The sequence below is a fragment of the Geospiza fortis genome, unplaced genomic scaffold (genome assembly GCF_000277835.1).
Source record: "Geospiza fortis unplaced genomic scaffold, GeoFor_1.0 scaffold70, whole genome shotgun sequence".
In the NCBI taxonomy this organism is placed as follows: domain Eukaryota; kingdom Metazoa; phylum Chordata; class Aves; order Passeriformes; family Thraupidae; genus Geospiza; species Geospiza fortis.
The window spans coordinates 4,642,128-4,658,133 of NW_005054317.1; the positions used below are offsets into that span (position 1 = coordinate 4,642,128).

The window sequence follows — 16,006 nt, forward strand, 5'->3', positions numbered from 1 at the left end:
CATCTGGATTCCAGCTGTATATATTGCACTACTCTCTTCCATGTCTTTTCTGCATATAAAGGGCATTGTCCTTGGTGAAAGCTTAAGGGGAAGATTGAGGGTAGACTCAGATGAAATGGGATCAGAGAGCAGGCTATCACCTTATTTTCTCAGAATGCTGCCACACAGAAAGCAGTGAGGGACTTCAACAATAGCAGAGACTGTAATGCCATACTCTGAGTGTCCAGTATATTTTCTATAACTCTCTAAGCAAAAGCCTCATGCCCTGCTAGCAATTTCAAAGGAAAGAGGTCATGCCTTGCTGAATGTAGTTTGAAATAAGCCACATTTCCTCAGAAAGCAGGAGATGACAGTGTTTCTGGCAGAGGAGCTGTCTGGAAGAGTCACAGTGCAGCTACACTGGGGCCTGACCCACCACCCAGCACATGTCTCGTCCTTAAATCCATGATCTTTTGTTCATGGAAGTCTGCTGCAGGGGACTGTGCCATCCTTGCTGGCGTCCTAGCCCCCTCCTTCAGGCTGCCCACAGGGTTCAAGGGTGGTGGGTGCTGCTCCCTCTTCTCCAGCTGTGTTGTGTCCTGGCACGTGCCAAGGGCTGAGGTAGTCCAGCCTGGATTGGGATGGATGTGTTGGGCAATTAGTGTTTTACTTGGCTTTAAATACAAAGAATAATTAGTGAAGCAGTGTGAAAAAGAACTCTCCACCCACTGGGGATGGAAAAACTCTGTCTGGAGGCTCTATCCCTACTGAGCTGTAGGGGAAGATAATTGAGAGGCAGTGGGTGAAGCCCCGGGTGGGACTAGGGGAAAGATGGTGTTGGTGCTGTCATGAACACAGTGCACAACCATCAGGACAACACTGCTTTGTTTCCTGTCCTCTTCCCCCCATCCCCAGGGTACTGGGATCACACACAGCCCCTGGGAGCACAGGGAGGCAGGCATTGCTCCAAAATGCTCCCCAGCAGCCTGGCTGCTGCATTCTTATGGGGCTCAGGGCTCAGGTGTGGGAGGGGCAGGGACAGCCTTGGCTGGGGGACTAGGGCGGACAGGCAGACCCCTGGGGGAGGTGGACAGATGGACACCTCATCCCTCTGCTCCAGCTGGAGCAGGTTGTAGGCAAACAACTCTCCTGCACACACTGGGACAGCAGAGCAGCTTGAAAGCTTCAGGTAATAATATTTCACATGGAGAAGGCTGTTAATGACAGGGGATGTGATTGACTGCCTTTTTCTGTTGCTGCTGTATTAGCTGTACTTAAATCAGCTCACATTAACTGCAGTTATATTTAATGCTCTCTGTCTACATGGCTGAATTTTTAGATTGTTAATTTTCAATTGCAAATTGTTTAATTATGTCTGAACTTTTCATAAATATTTGGAATGTGAGTTAATATTTTCTATTACATGCAATACATGGTCTGGAAAAAACTAATTGTTCTTTGTGCTGTGCACTGGGTCTGGCAGTGTCCTCAAAGCCTCAACGCTCTCTTATCTGCAGCTTCTTGCCTTCACAGCTGATGTGTCAGAAATTGAGGTCTGTTGCTAGTGCTGTCTGTATGTTATGGTCAGGAAAGCCATTTAGGATTCATTTGGCTCCCTGACAGGGAGAAAAGGAAATGTTTGTTGTCTGCAGTGTGGTAACATGATGAAGACTGTAGGCTCATGACACCACATGTGTATATTATTGCTGTGGTCCCAGAGCCTGCTCTGAACACCAATATGAGATCTGGAAGGCAATGGTTCTAAGACTAGGAGGAATTTTTAGGGTCTTCAAACCCCAGGACCCCAAAGGCTCATCTCTGTTTGCCCATCCTTCTCTACCCAGGCAGAGCTGCATGCAGGGCCATGGCTTGAGCTGATCAGAGTAAAGCCAGTGCAGGCCTGGGAGCAGCAGTGCCATGCTCGGAGCAGAGCGAGCTGGGCTGTCCAGCCCTGGGGCAGGAGGCTGAAACGTATTATTCTGTAATTTCTTATACTGTCTGTACACAGAAATGATTTATCATACATTTAATATGGACAAATAACAGCATTTTCTCTGTTGTGTAGATGGTTTGCTGGGCTGCCTGTCCCCACCAGTAAGGGGATGAGGATGGTGCACCCCATGGGAGGGCTTGCCCCACCTGCTAAGCTCTCCCCACACCTCGTACGAAACGTATTATTCTGTAATTTCTTATACTGTCTGTACACAGAAATGATTTATCATACATTTAATATGGACAAATAACAGCATTTTCTCTGTTGTGTAGATGGTTTGCTGGGCTGCCTGTCCCCACCAGTAAGGGGATGAGGATGGTGCACCCCATGGGAGGGCTTGCCCCACCTGCTAAGCTCTCCCCACACCTCGTACCTTGTGCTGCATTCCTCCTCCTCTCAACTTACAGACTCAGTGCTTTTAAAAACATCACATTTTTGCTCCCTGTGTTTATTTCTTCATAGTTATGCCTCTTGCTGCTTTTCTGTGTCTCCTTCAATTCTTCTCACATCCTTGATCCTTAATGCAGGTGCCAGAGCACCTCACAAGGGTATTATGTGAGGTTAGATCCCACATGACAGCTCTCAGCTCCACATGGCCCTTCTCAGAGATGCCAGACATCCATTTTTTTTCACTGGCTCTTCAGGGACAGAATAGGTCCTGTTGGGGCGATCAGGCAGTAAGAGAGGTGGTGGATATTCCCAATTAGTGAAGCTAATCCATATTTCTTTTTTCAGATTTTGTTTATGTTGTTGAATGCTATTATTTAAAAAAGAGGTGGCTTTTCTGAAATGCAGTGATAGATTAGATAGGATTGATATGGCTAAGGATTGATACTGCTTTTGTTCAAAACCAGGAGATTCTCTCTGAGGTACACTTCTCTGAAACCTTTGAATGATTCAGAGCCCAGATGTTTGGGCACTGCTCTAAGAAAAGCGAGGAATTGACCTTTTAATTAGCACAATATAGTAATTTAGCATAGCAATACTGATTGCTTATTAATCATTTATAGTTGTTGTTGTTATGTATTGATCAAAAGGACTTAGAGATGTGATGTTTCTGCTCTGGATTTTGGTAAGCTGATGCCAATTAGTGAGCAGCATATTAGGTGCAAGTCAGAGGGACTAAAATAGCTGCATCTGCAGTGGAAGGCAGTTCCCTTGCGGTTCTCTGTTGCTGTAGGAAGGGGGTCTGATGGTGTGACCTGTACAGAGACTTCTGGAGAAGTGTGATCCTACTCACAGGTGGGACCAGCAGCCTCAGCTCCCACCTCCACCATAGGATGCCATCCACTGAGAACGTGTAGCAACCTCTTTATGTGCTGGAAATTTGCTGCCTAGAGGTTTAATTCTCCTGACTGCTTTGTCCCTGACCTCATGGGAAAGTTTGCTGCATCAAAGCAGTGTGAAAGACGTCAGCCTGTTCAGGAGGTTGGTCTCTTTAGATCTCTGGCTGTGATAAATCTAAGCTTCACAAATACAAAAATGAACTGTAATGAGCAGGACTGCCATCTTTGCTGTCCTGGTCCTTGAAAAGTGGGAGCCATAAACTTCTCTTTACATTCCCTTTCCCTTTTTTCTGCTGATTTAGCATATAATAGAACCAAAACATTGCTGTTTCATGGCCAGTTTCTGCTTTGCCAGTTTTTTGCTCAGAGCTTTCTGCAGAAAAACAATTATTGCGTAGACACCATTGGAGATGTTCCCACATCTTATTCTGTCACATTTAATCCTGCTGAGTGTCAGGGTACTGCAGCTTTGCTGGACTAGGTCCTCATGCAAGTTGCTTTAGCTCCAAAAGCCAATGCCCGTTTTGAATTAAGTGATGAATGTGTCTACCATTAAGCTTTTAATCAAAGATGAGGATTTGAGGATATGTAGATCCTTCTTCCATGATGGATTGGGATGAATTAATTACAGCTGATTCTAGCTGTAAAACTTAATTTGGAACTCAATTGTAGTGTATTACCGTATTTAGGGAATTCAGGTGATTCTCTTTGCATTAACTGATGTAAATTCAGCATATAGTAAGGAAACACAGGCAAGTTAAATGTACCTCAGGCAGCATTGGCCAGCCAGTGCTCCAGTTTCTGTCATGGTGCCATAGCTCAGTGTGCTGCCCACACGCCCCCAAGCATCCTTATGCAATGCCATAAGAAGATGGCATTAAGGCATGCTCAGAGGTCAGAGCCTCTGGACAGCTTTAGTTTTCAATCCCTTTCAGTGGCGTACACCTTGCACGGATGATCTTGCAGAGGGATTTGCAGGGTTCAAAAGTTCTCTGGCCACAGATGGAAAGGGCGTTGCTTTGAGTGGATGTGCTCTGCCATCCCTTTTCTTAACAGCTTGCAAAACATTTGCAAAGGCAGGCAGCACTTTTTTCTTTCCCTTCCTGTTTTGCTGAATCTGGCTTCTCATTTACCTTGATTTATCATTGCACATAAATCTGGAGGTATCTTTGCACAACCTGCTGGAAAGATGCATGCTGAGTTTGCTTGTCTCAGCTTTCCTCAACCCCACGGAGCAGCCTTGCAAAGCTGTGGAGAGCTGTGGTGGTAGGCAGGTTGGGAACTGAGAGGGCATGGAGAGATATCATCTTTTCCTGCACAGGATCCATGCCTGGCACCTGCCTGCCCTTGCCATGGCACCAGCTCGTGCTGGATGATCCATCAGCACTCTCAGATGAGCAGTGAGCACCATGCTTTGGTGGAAAATCATCTCAGTTCATGGCATAAACAGCTGTCTAAGACAACACTCAGACCATGGTGGACCTCTTGCCCTCTCCTGGTGGAGCAGGCGTGGTCCCAGCATCCACAGGCAGATGTAATGGATGAGAGCCTGCACAGCCCTGGTGGCTGCTGAGGCACAGAGATGTATTGCAGCACTCTGAGATTCACACTGAGGCAGGAAGAGGCTGCTCTACATCCCAGGGAATGCTTTCACCAAGGAATCTAGTGCAGCCCTAAAGTTTGTGAAGCATGAAATAAGATTTCTCTTTAGGAGAGAATCATCAGCCCTTACTGAATTATCCAAGTCCTTTCTATTGTTTTAAATCACCCTCTCAGGACCTCCTGAGTGCTCTCATGCAGAAGGCATTCATTAGATAACCTAGGAGTTTGCTGGGATAGCAGGAGCCAGCACCTCTCCACAGCAAACAGCAACTGTGCAGCCCTTACTGAATTATGGAAATGACTGAATCCCTGCAGTGTAGCCTATTTTACCTACACATGAGCAAAATAAGGTAATCTCCTCCCCAGGGGAGGAGGTTTGTCACATTTTGGGGGGCTGCAGAGCAGTCTGTGACATTGACATGGAGCATATGTGTGCACATAGTGCCACTGTGTCCTGCCTCATTGCACTTAACCTCCTAAAACAGCAGCTTTTTGGTAAGAAACCAAGGGCATCCCTGCCATGAGTCACTTTGGAGGCCATGTTTCTTTCAGTTGGAGCACTCCATGATGTTGTTGCCACATGTTGTGAGTATTCCTGGACTGACAGATTCATTATTAATTGATGTGGCTTATGAATTTTTCAGTGTTTTCTCACACTGTGCATCACAAAATGAAACCACCTTTTATGAGACAAAGATTTCTCCTAAAGCCCTACATCAAAGCTGCAAAATTGTCACCCATATTGTGATCTTGTTCAGCCTTCACCATGAGCATGTTTGCTTTGAAATACTTAATCAACCATTTGGTGAGCTACAGAACTCCTGGCATGTTAAAGGATGAGTGTCCTGAAACTTTCGCTTTGAGGCATTTGGCACCTATAACCATGCACAGCATATGCATTTGGCTGCACTAATTATTTTAGGAGAAATTAAGGCAGGCTTAGAAAGGGTTCAAGTAGACACCTGCCCTGCAATGCCTGCAGGGATAGGCTGGCTGCAGTGCTGGTCAGTTTTGGGTTCCACTTAAAACTTGATCTACACATAGTTTTTAATTTTTATTCTTTTGCTTTAGCAACTATTACACCAATGTAGGTAATTCTGCAGGGCAGGCAGAGAGAACTAATGTGGTTGTGGGTAGACGTATGAAAACATCTAATTTACCAGCAGGCAGTTGGGTAATGATCAGTTGAGAATTGCGAATTATGTAAATCATGTATTTGTGGCATGCTGCTGAAGAAAAGCCCAGTGCATATGACAAATCATGTCTATACTGAAATCTATAATACTTTTCGCATTTAATTGACTGAGGCAACCTTATGATTTATATCTTTGCTTTATTCGCAGCACACACATAGCATAGTCATAATGCAGAACGAAACTAATTCATTTTCTCTTTGACTTCTTAAATCATTTATGTATTTGACTGTCAAGTACTTGAATATAAAGTGGGCATGCATGTGGCAGATAATAAATAGCTGATTCTCTAGTTAAGAAATTGAGTTTTAATGATATTAAGGTCTGTGTTGCCTTACTTGGTCTTGCTTAGATGGTATGCCTCACATTTGCACCTTTCCTTATTTCACAGGCAAAGTATATTTTATGGGTACCAGCATTACTCTCTTAATGGCTCTATATAGTGTTATGGCTGTGTAAAATGTACTCTGCTTGCTCTGATGGCACCAGGAGCCTTTCCCAGGCGCAGGAGTTCTTCCCAGGCATAGCAGGAGACAGTGGCTGAGCTATTGGGCTGCTGCTCTTAGTCACAAGAGAGCTGCTGGAAGGTGCCAGGAGGACAGGCAGGGACTGTCTCATTAGTACCATTCTGTAGACAACAAGAAGAAAATGTTATTTTGGTTACTACAAACTAGGATTGCTTTCCCAAAGATCAGTTTTTGTCATGGAGCTATCATGCAGAATCATTGAAATTACAGCCTGGAAAGATTTTTTGTTTCTCTTAAGTAGCAGGTTACTTGGCTTGGCATCGCTGCTTAGTCTTGGGAAGCAGAGCCCTGGAAAGCAATACCTTACCCACTCAACCACAGCCACAGAGGCTGCCTAGGCTGCTTGTTGGCTCCTAAGAAAAATAATCTTCTGCAGTCAGATCTTTCCTGGACACCTGTAGCATCGCTGGAAAACATCTGCACAATCAGGATAGTGCAGAAAGCGTGAGGCACTTTGTTGGCTCCTTATCATACTGCAAAATCAACCCTCCTCCACAGCAGCATCCTCAATTTCTAAATTTAGCTCCTGAGTTATTTTGGGTAGTGTGTGATTAACCTCAATTACTGTAGCTCAGATAGAATTCAAATAATGCTCCCTCTTTCAGAATTGCAAAGAAATGAAAATCTGGATCTGTACATTTCCTACCCTTAATGAAGCAGCTCCAAGAGGTGCTTCCAGAGGTGCAGGATAGTTGTGTGGTACATTTGTTCATGGAGAAACTAACAGGGGCAGCTGATCCTGAAAGGTGCTGGTAATCCATGGCTCTGTGCTGGTGCTGGGATCAGGAATACAAAGATGAACCACACCAGCAGGTTATGTTGTGCAGCTGGTGTGAATGAAGCTCTTGAAACTCCAAAGGATTTGGATCACAGTCAGGACACTTTGTAGTTTTCCTGAATTAAATCCATAACAAAGGCTTTCAAAAGCTAATCAAAAATATACTTTCCATCAATCTTAGCCATAGTCATTGTTGGCTCTCTGGAAAATCAGTGGTGAAGCAGCGTGTATGACAGACGAGGAGATGCCATGGAGAGTGATGGGTCAGGGGCGACATGGTGTTTCATCTGATCCAGTGATCACCAACAGATGAGCTCATCATTCATCAGGCTGAGAATCAGAACTTTTGTCATCACTGTAGCTGTAACTTTCCAGACTACACTGCACCAGACCACCCCAGGGTGAGGATGCTCAGCCCCAGGAGGCAGCAGGGCAGGCATCAGAAACTGTCTTGGATTGGTGAACTTTGTGTTTGTCCTTTGTGGGGGCTTCTATTGCAGAATGTGGCCCCTCACCACTCTCTCTGTCTATTAGCAATGTAGCACAGGCAGCCAGCCTGAAGAACTAAACTGCTTCTAAAGGTGTTGCATTGGTTAATTTTTCACCTTGATTTGCCTTTTGTTTTTCTACAGCTGGACAACCCTGATGAGCAAGCAGCACAGATCAGACGCGAGTTAGATGGACGTCTCCAAATGGCAGAACAAATTGCCAAGGTAAAAACAAAAGTCTGCTGTAATTAATAACCTCTTCATTTAGGAGTATACAAGGAGTTTGATGCAGCCCCCAGGTCCTGTCATTCTCTTACAAGTTTCTTCTCACAATAAATACCAGTTAAGAGTGATCAGATTATTAGCCGCAAACAAACAAGATGAAGCTGTTCTGATGTGCATTTCTTGGAATGTCCTGATGAGCTGGGAGAGTTTAGGTTCCTGAAAAATCCCTCGTGAATCCTCAGAGGTGTCACATTTCTATGCTAGACAATAAGGTGAATAATCGTATGTAAAAAAGGAGCCAGGAATCATCCTGATGGGATTTGTGGTTTTTGCCTGGCTCACAATTTCCTGCCTGTAGCTAAATGCTGCCTCAGTAAAGGTCCTAGAGATGTATTGTCCCAAAGAAGTTCACACTGTGCATGAGAGCAGCCAGGCCATCACTGCCCACTGCAGACATTGCTGCTGTTTGGAGCAGTAGGCACAAGACCTCCAGACAGCTTTGATAACCAAGCACTCAGCTGATCTCCCTGGAGACCCTTCTGTAAGGAGCCATTCTCCCAAGGAGCAAATCACACCCCCACACATTGGCCTCCAATGGGCCATAGATGATGGAGAGGATCCTGTTGACATCAGCATGGCCTAGTTTTATCCTTGCCTCTAATCAGATGCTCTGAGTCACTGATAAAGCCCTAATGGGGCTGAAGTAATTTGGAATGATCTATCTGGTTGTTCTTGATAATCAAGAAACCATTACTACAAGGTAATCACAGAGACAAGCTCAGTCTAGGGGCCTGCCTTTCAGCAGCAGTCCTCCCAGCACTGAGCTGGGCCCAAATTAGGATTTTTTATAAGATAGGTAATATCAGAGCTGTTTGCCACCACGCTGATATGCCTGGATGTGAAAAGCATAGCATATTGATTTATAGTCAGGCGTTAACAATGGTGCTGATGGAGCCTGCACAGCTCCTCCTCACTAACACCTCTGTTAAACATTGTCTGCTGTTTTGTCTTTGGGGACATAGGCTCTGGTTTTCCCCTCTTCACTGATAAAATTAGTGAGATGGCCAAGGACCACATGGCCAATCAATGGTGCAGCAAAACAGCAAACTCACTGGAGCTCTTTTGATCAGCATTTGGCCCTTTGCCATTTCATTCTTGTCAAGAAGACCTACAGTATTTATTTGCAGTGAAATGTAAGCCTCTGCACTGAGCACAGCTGCTCTGGTTCTGAGGTAGGTAGCCAGGCCCTGAGAAAAAGATTGCCTGGTTTTGTGATTTCATTTTCTCTTTATGGTATGTAGAACAACAATATGCATGATTCAGTAGCAGCCAGCAGAAGCTGCAGCATCATGCATTATTTTTTGCAAATGAGAATTTCCATTTCCATTCTTCCCCCAAGGATGCTGAAAACAAACCATGACACTGCTGGCCATCCAAGAGAGAGTCAGGGGGAAATTCCTCAACATAACCTGACATATTTCTGTGCAGAATTCAATTTTCAAAATACAGCAGTGCAACTTGGAGAGTGGTTTAGAGTAAAAGGGACTTACCTGGGTTTCAGTTGGCAGCTAGGGATATTTAATCTCCATCATGGTACTGCAGCACACTTTCTCTTCAGAATGTCAGGTCCCGCCAGCATCTGCCTGTGAGAAACCTTGTTCTTTCACCTCCATGAATACCATATTTTGGAGGCATCTAAATGACCTTTTGAATCTTCTTCTGTAGCCTCCTTTCTGGGCAAGGCTGCTTTCCCTGTAACAGAGGGCAAGTTCACCATTCAGCTCAGTGAAAGGATAGCATTTCCATTTTTATCTCCAATTTGCAGCTTTTAATACAGATTTGCTGCACAGGGAAGCTTACAGTGCTTGTGAAACCAGCACTGAGGTGTCTGTCTTGGAGATTCCATGCTTGAGGCAAATTAATACCTTGTTGTTAAATTAAGAAATTCACACTAGGACATTTGCACTTCAGAGGCAGCAAAGGCTGTGGAGTCTTATGGGACTAGTGGCTCTGCAAGGCTTCATCTGAGCTGTTGTGTGACCTTGAACGAGACACTGTTGTGCCAGCCTTCCTGCCTGCCAGGACACAGCTCTGGGTGTTTTTGCCTTCCCCTGTGCCCAGGAGAGTGCAGCTCAGTGCAGCACTAGGGCAGTGCTAGGCAAGGTCCCCCACTGGGCCCGACTCCATCAAGGCGCATCAGCCCAGCCTTGGAGCCAGGCAGCTTGAGGATCACACTCTGTGGCAAGCAGATGTTTTAAAGCTGAATCTGGACAGGCTTTTCAGTCTGTGTGTTGTACTTTTCCAGCAGCTAAATAGAGCAGCATTACAGCTGAGAGCTTAGTGATGCCAAGGCAGACGTATATTTTTCTCTGCAGTGGCAAGTGCTCTGCTGTCCTGTGGTGCCTTTTCCCCCTCCCAGTCACCTGGCCTCAAGGACAAGGAGGAGCACGTGTAGGAGCAACTAAATGAGACCTGGTGGTGACACGGGAGTGATGTGTCTGTCTGGGGCTGGACCCACTGTGCTCCAGCCTGCTGGACAGGTCATTCCTCAGTATCCTATCTCTGCCTGTCTCCATGCTTGTGCCTCTCCCTGCTCCTGATCCTCTCCCTGCTCCCAGTACATGGGGAGGTGACTAATGCCCTTTCTTGCTGTTGTCTGCATCTCTTGATAGTTTCTTACTCCAGACTTCTCCCAGCTTTATCTGCAGTCTGGTGGGTGACTTGAGACCACATCTGCATCTCTGCATTTCCAACATCAGTTAAATAGTCCCAGTTAAACTGTTATGCATCACTTCAAACTACATTTTTAGTCCTAATACGAGAAGTTGCTGGTGGCACGCAGTGAAATGTCTCAGTCCTTGCTGCACTGCTGAAGAGGTATGTGAGGGCAGTGCCAAAATTGCAGTCCCTGGAGAGATGGATGACAGCAGGGTAAAAAAGCAATAATGTCTGAACATCATTGCTGCAGCAGTAGTTCTCAAAATCTATGGAACAGTTGTTTGGTTTTTTTTTTCCTAGGCGTGACTTGCAACTTATATAATGCCCAGACAATACAGGAGGCTGATTAGGTAGTTTATTTTACTGTAGGTCTAATTTACATGAGGGAATTGCTTCCCAGGATTGAGGCTGGAAACAGATGGCTGTACTTCAGCTGCTTGGTGTGAGTGCTGCTGTGAGCTCTGCTTGTAGTGATCTTAAGGACTGATGCAAAAACTAGTGCAGAGGAGAACTCTTTCAGCAGCCTGATGACAGTCTTCTAGAAGAAACATGACCTTATTTTCTTTTCTAGCATACATTTTACAAATGGCTTTTTACAATGTTGTGAATTGCCACCAAGATTGTTTGCACATCAGCCTTGTGTTCCCTGGCTGCAGATGCTGCCTCTCTGTCTTACACCTTGCACAGTGCTTGTAACCCACTGACAGACATTTGAATCCTGAGCAGATTCAGGCCATGGGAGGAGTTGACAGAAGATGCAGGGGCTCAGGCTGGTGATAGGCAGCAGTTCAAAGCTGAGAATATTAATTAGGGAACATCATATTTTTCCTCTCACTGTCACCCTTGGTTTTAGAGTTTAAATTTCCTGTTGACAGCAAGCAGCACTGGAAAGTCTCACGGTGAAAAGTTGTCTTCTTGGGGAGAGGCTTAGGCCTTGGCAAGTAGTGGAAAGGATGTTTTACTACTTCCAGTTAGGACCAAACATTCCTGCCCACACATGGCTGGTTTTCTCTCTTTGGGCTCCTTTCACAGCTAGAAACCTGATGAAGCAACTGCTCAGAAGTGTTTTTAAAAGAGCTGGCACAACTGGGAGACTGAAAAACACATTTGTTACTGTCAGCATCCTCTGAATCCTTAGTAAGTTGCTGTTGGTCACAAAGTTCAGTTGAGATCTGGCCTGGAGTGTTTGCAATTGAGGAAAATGCCATCCGTAGGAAAAAGCCCATTTGCAGATAGAAAAGTCAGTGAAATGCAAGTGCATGCAAGATACAGGAAAGTTGGACAAGTACCAAGTAGTAATTCTGTGAGAAACTAGCAATAATGTTTCTACATTACTCAGAGGGAAACTGTAATTTGTCATCTGGTTTGTAGGAACTCCCTGCTCACAAACCTCTGCAGATGCTCTTGGGGGATTCTTGCACTGCAACAAGTGGCTGTTGATTGTCACAAACATTCATTCTGTTGTGTTTGTTTCCAAATCCAAGGAGCGCAAGTTTCCCAAGTTTGTGTCCAAAGAAATGGAGAACATGTACATTGAGGAGCTGAAGTCATCTGTCAATCTCCTGATGGCAAACTTGGAGAGCATGCCTGTGTCTAAAGGAGGCTCTGAGTTCAAGCTGCAGAAGCTGAAACGTAGCCACAACACTTCAATAATTGACATGGGAGAGGAAAATGAGAACCAGCTTTCCAAGTCAGACGTCGTGCTGTCGTTCTCCCTGGAGGTAAGCTATGTGCACACAACAGTGTGCACAGTTCATGGGAGTAAAAAGCACAGCAACCAACTTCTGCTCAGTTCAAATTTAGGTTAGGTGGAGAGAGGTGAGTAGAAATCACTCTCTGTTTATTGGAAGCTTTGCCTGTGATTAAACACTGTGTCCTTTCTGGTGTCTCACCACCGTGTTGGAACAATCTGTGTGATGTGCACTGTCTGGCATTTTCTGATTATGTCTATCAAATGGCTCAGAAATCTGCATCATTAGCTGATCTCTTCATGCAATTTATTACTGAATGTAGCCCAGTAACCCTGAGCCTGTATTGTCCCCAAAACCATTACAATAATGTAACACTGCAAATATCACCATCTTTAACTAATGCCAGCTAGAGGGGTTGCTGCATTTCCCTGTAAGAATTGCTTCCTCTTTGAAAAATTGTGAAAAATCCCTGGGGTTTGAGTTCACCTAACAGATTGGTTTGCAGTTTGTGTGGATATCCTGTGCTGTGCTGGGTTGCTCTTTGCTCTCTGTTGCATGCTGACTTTCTGCTCCGTGCTCTGTTGAGCAGTTTGTCTGTGCAGCCCAGGGGAAGGCAGGGTGCTGCTGCTGCCTCACTCCTGGAGCAGTGTTGCTCAGTAGCTGTTTTCAGCCAACTCAGTTGTTTTGTGCAAACACATTTGTGGTCTATTTGTGGGCATATTTACTTCAAGGAGTCATCAGCTCACCCCTACAGAATTGTTGTTGTCTGTCAATGAGTGGGTTTATGTTACATTGTCAAAACAACTAGCAGGATGGAGTCAAAAATGTAGGATGCAGAAAAATCGGAAAATTTTGTTTTTGTGTAGTTTCCTGTTTATTTCTCTTCCTAGGGAGTCTCTTGTTATACATATCATGCTAATGCAAAACTTAACAACCTTGGTTGTCCAGTCTCAGAATTTAGCTCATTAAGTGTCTGAAACCATTTTTATAGTATTCAGTTCAGTCTTATTTAAAACCAGGGCTGTGAACCCAGAGGTGGTGCCTTCAAGAGCAGCATCAAATAAGGCAGAGTTCCAAGCATTCCCGTGTGGAGGAGCAGGGAGCTGTCACAAAGCAGTGGCCCCCTGTTGCAGAAGCTGTGCAGTGTGTACAGCTGTGTGTGAAGGGCCACCCTTACAGCAGGGTGTCACAAATGCTCTGCTCCAGCTGAACCCCATCTAGTGGGGAGCCAAAGCCCAGTGAAGCACTGACTTCAGGAGCTGGCAGGTCTGGGCACTGCTCAGTGCACAAAACTCCTGCTGCAAGAAAGCTTTTACCAAAAATGTGCACTCATCAGAGGCTTTGTGGAGCTCTGTGTGCCAGGGACAGGATCCTCAGCTCCAGACAGATCAGAGGAGAGGAATTTTAAACCCCTGTGTATGTACTACATAAATAACTGTAATAGAACATGAACAGAAACTCCCACAGTGATTCTTGTAGAAATGTTTAAGGTGTGTGGTTAATGGGATTAATCACCTTTTAAAAAAAGGGAAAAAAATTAATTACCTGCACGAAACTTAGGTGGTGATTTCTTAATTAGGAAGATTTTCTATTAGCAAGTTTTTTTGGGTTTTTTTGTTTTGTTTTTTTTTTTTTAACCAGAGCTTTAGAGTGGACAGGGGGCAGCAGTTTTAAACTGGAAGAGGGTAGATCTAAATTGAGTATAAGAAAGAAAATATTTTTGATGAGGGTAGCAGGAACAGGGAACAACTGGGACATAGGTGTTTCATCCTTGGAATTTTTGGAGGTCAGGTTGGATGGATGAAGTGACCATCTGAGCAACCTGATCTACTGAAAGATATCCATGCCTCAGTGTGGGGATTGGACCAGATGATCTTCAAATGTCAACCCCAAAGCATTTTATATTAATTTTATTATAATGGAAATAATATGGAAAATATGCTTTTGGCAGAAGCTGAGTAGTTGTGTGTTTGGTGGTTTTTTCCCCTGGATTTCACATATTAAGGCATTTCTAGATGGAGCAGGACTAGATCTGTGAAGCTCATCTCCTGAGGTTTGGTGCAGCCCTGGGCACCCAAGGGTTTCAGAGAGGCCATGTGCAGTCAGAGGGAATCCTGGTCTCCATACAGACCTGGCTGGCTGCCACAGCTGTTCCCCCTTCAGCCTGGGCAGTGCCACCATCCCTGCCTGCTGCCCCTGAGAACATCCAGCAGCACATGGAGGACCTGGCTGACCCCATGGGCTGGCTCAGCAGCCCCAGCAAGGTGTGAAGGAGGCTGCTCCTCTAACATTTCTCCTCCTCTACCTGCAGGTTGTCATCATGGAGGTGCAGGGGCTGAAGTCGCTGGCCCCCAACCGCATCGTGTACTGCACCATGGAGGTGGAAGGGGGGGAGAAGCTGCAGACAGACCAGGCTGAAGCCTCAAAGCCAACGTAAGCCTTGCTTTGCTCTTTGGTCTCTCCCCACCACACTGCTGTGCCCCGTCTCTGCACTGCTGAGTCACTGCAGATAGCTCTGCCTCCTGCCTGCTGAGGGCAGAGGGGACTCAGAGGCAGAGGAGAAGCATGGCCTTCCTTCCACACATGCAGAGTGTTGTCCTGCAGCTAAAAATGGCACATAAGCCCTGCCTGAGGGGAATAAAGTGTTAATGAGAGGCTTATGTCTCGTGTAGCCATAGAGAGATAAATTTGTGCCTCCACATAAGTGCTTTACTAAATAGGGATGGAGTTAAGCATGTGCTTAGATAAGTACTTGCCCGAGTGTCCATCTGAACTGGTGCCATCAGGTATAGGTACATTATCCTGTCCTCACTGTCAGGGTTTTGGCAGTCCTACGACAGAGAGAACAGCTGGCAGGGACACAGTCTGGCAGCCAGAGGTGGAAGAGAGGATCTGGGAAAAGTTTCAAATTACTCAGTTAAAGCTTTATCTGAGACCTCTCTATCCCAGTCCCATTCAAGGGCAGAGTCTTGTTCTGTCCTCTTTGACCTCGTCCCCAAATCCTCACTTTTGACCCCATATTTTCTTTTGTCTTACCTGGATGTTGTTGAGCACCTAGCAGTAGTGATTGGGCTTTGTTGTTTGGAAGGAGAAAATGATGAATGGCTTATTTCCTCTCCAATTTGCGGGATTAGTTAACTTGAAACATTCTGGATTTGAGGCAGTATTTCTCTGGATGACTGCAGAGATTTCACACTTAAATTAAATTCTCAGTGTGGTTCCTGACAGTGGAGAATTGCTGAGGTGGTGTGAAGCCTCCTCCAGTACTAGGGAGCAGTGCTATTGTGCTCCTATCCCATTCCCCTTTGCCGGTCCTCAGAGGTGTTTTGCCAGGAGCTTCCCAAGCTTGTGGAAGGAAATCCAGAACCACCTGGCTGCAGGACATGGAGTGCACAAGCACTGCAAGCAGCTCAGGAGCAGTGGGTGCAGGCAGAGACCAGGACAGGCTGCCTTCCCTCTGTCACTGTCCTCTCACAGAGGCACAGAAATTGCTGGTGCCTCATGGCCTGTGCTGCACCAGAGCAGC

At 45.5% G+C, this 16,006-nt stretch overlaps 1 protein-coding gene across 15 annotated transcripts in view; it reads left to right on the forward strand.

The window, feature by feature from the left end:
- Positions 1–16,006, forward strand: part of CADPS (calcium dependent secretion activator) — a 163,454-nt gene that overhangs the window by 20,252 nt on the left and 127,196 nt on the right. For all 15 annotated transcript variants that reach the window (XM_031056398.1, XM_031056399.1, XM_031056405.1 and 12 more), the window contains exons 3-5: positions 7,991–8,071; positions 12,274–12,510; positions 14,792–14,913. In XM_031056398.1, coding sequence (XP_030912258.1) covers positions 7,991–8,071; positions 12,274–12,510; positions 14,792–14,913 — 440 coding nt within the window. The remainder of the gene's footprint in view (positions 1–7,990; positions 8,072–12,273; positions 12,511–14,791; positions 14,914–16,006) is intronic.